The 935-nt window shown below is 51.2% G+C and overlaps 1 protein-coding gene across 1 annotated transcript; it reads right to left on the minus strand.

The window, feature by feature from the left end:
• Positions 1-126: 126 nt before the first annotated feature.
• On the minus strand, positions 127-933 carry LOC104984310 (olfactory receptor 10H4-like; the record flags this gene model as incomplete). The annotated part of the gene is made up of 1 exon (XM_010833988.1): positions 127-933. A coding segment is annotated over one exon (807 nt), but the record flags the coding sequence as incomplete, so codon positions are not given.
• Between the last annotated feature and the right edge of the window lie 2 nt (positions 934-935).

The raw sequence follows: 935 nt of genomic DNA on the forward strand, positions 1-935 counted from the left end.
CCAGTATGTATCAAACTCTATGAAGTGTGGGTATACTCACAAACCTATATCCTTACGACAGTTCTAAGGAGATAGACATTATTATACCAGCCCTTTGTTCATATTTCTCCACCACCCAGCTGGCCATTAGAAGCCTAGAGAAGAGAATTTTCTGTGCAAGCTTCTCTGAATGGCAATCTTCAGCTCCTTATTCCTCAGACTGAATATGATGGGGCTAAGAAAGGGGGTGAAGACTGTGTAGGTGGTGGCCAGCAGAGTGTTAAGGTCGATAGAATGGGGGTCCTTGGGCTTGAGGTAGATGATGGAGGCAAAACTGTAGTGCACGACCACTATGGTGAGGTGGGAGACACAGGTGGAGAAGGTCTTGTGCCGGCCCTCATTGGAGGGGATCCTCAGGATGGCAGTCACGATGAAGACATAGGAGAGGAAAATGAGGAATAAGCACCCCATCAAGGCTGTGACACAGACCAGGATCACACCCATGGTGACAGCGGCTGTCCCCTTCCCACAAGCCAACTTCAAGAGGGCAAACACATGACAGCCATAATGGTGAATCTCATTAGACCCACAAAAGGTGAGGTGAAAAACTATCAATGTCAGTATCATCCCCATGACTGAGCCACCAGCCCAGCACCAGGACACAAGACGGGCACAGTCACGGGTGCTCATGAGCATGTTGTAGCGCAGGGGGTGGCAGATGGCCACGTAGCGGTCATAGCCCATGATCATGAGCAGGAAGGAATGGGTGAAGCCAAACATAAAGGAGAAGAACATCTGGCTGGCACAGGCCACAAAGGTGATGGAGTGGTGGGTGGACAGCATGTCTGCCAGCATGCGAGGGGTGGCTGCAACAGTGAACAGGATCTCAGAGATGGAGAGGGCACACAGGAAGAGGTACATGGGGGTGTGTAGCCTGTGCTCCCTCCAGATGGTGA

Source organism: Bison bison, unplaced genomic scaffold, assembly GCF_000754665.1.
Source record: "Bison bison bison isolate TAMUID 2011002044 unplaced genomic scaffold, Bison_UMD1.0 scf7180017863978, whole genome shotgun sequence".
Lineage (NCBI taxonomy): Eukaryota > Metazoa > Chordata > Mammalia > Artiodactyla > Bovidae > Bison > Bison bison.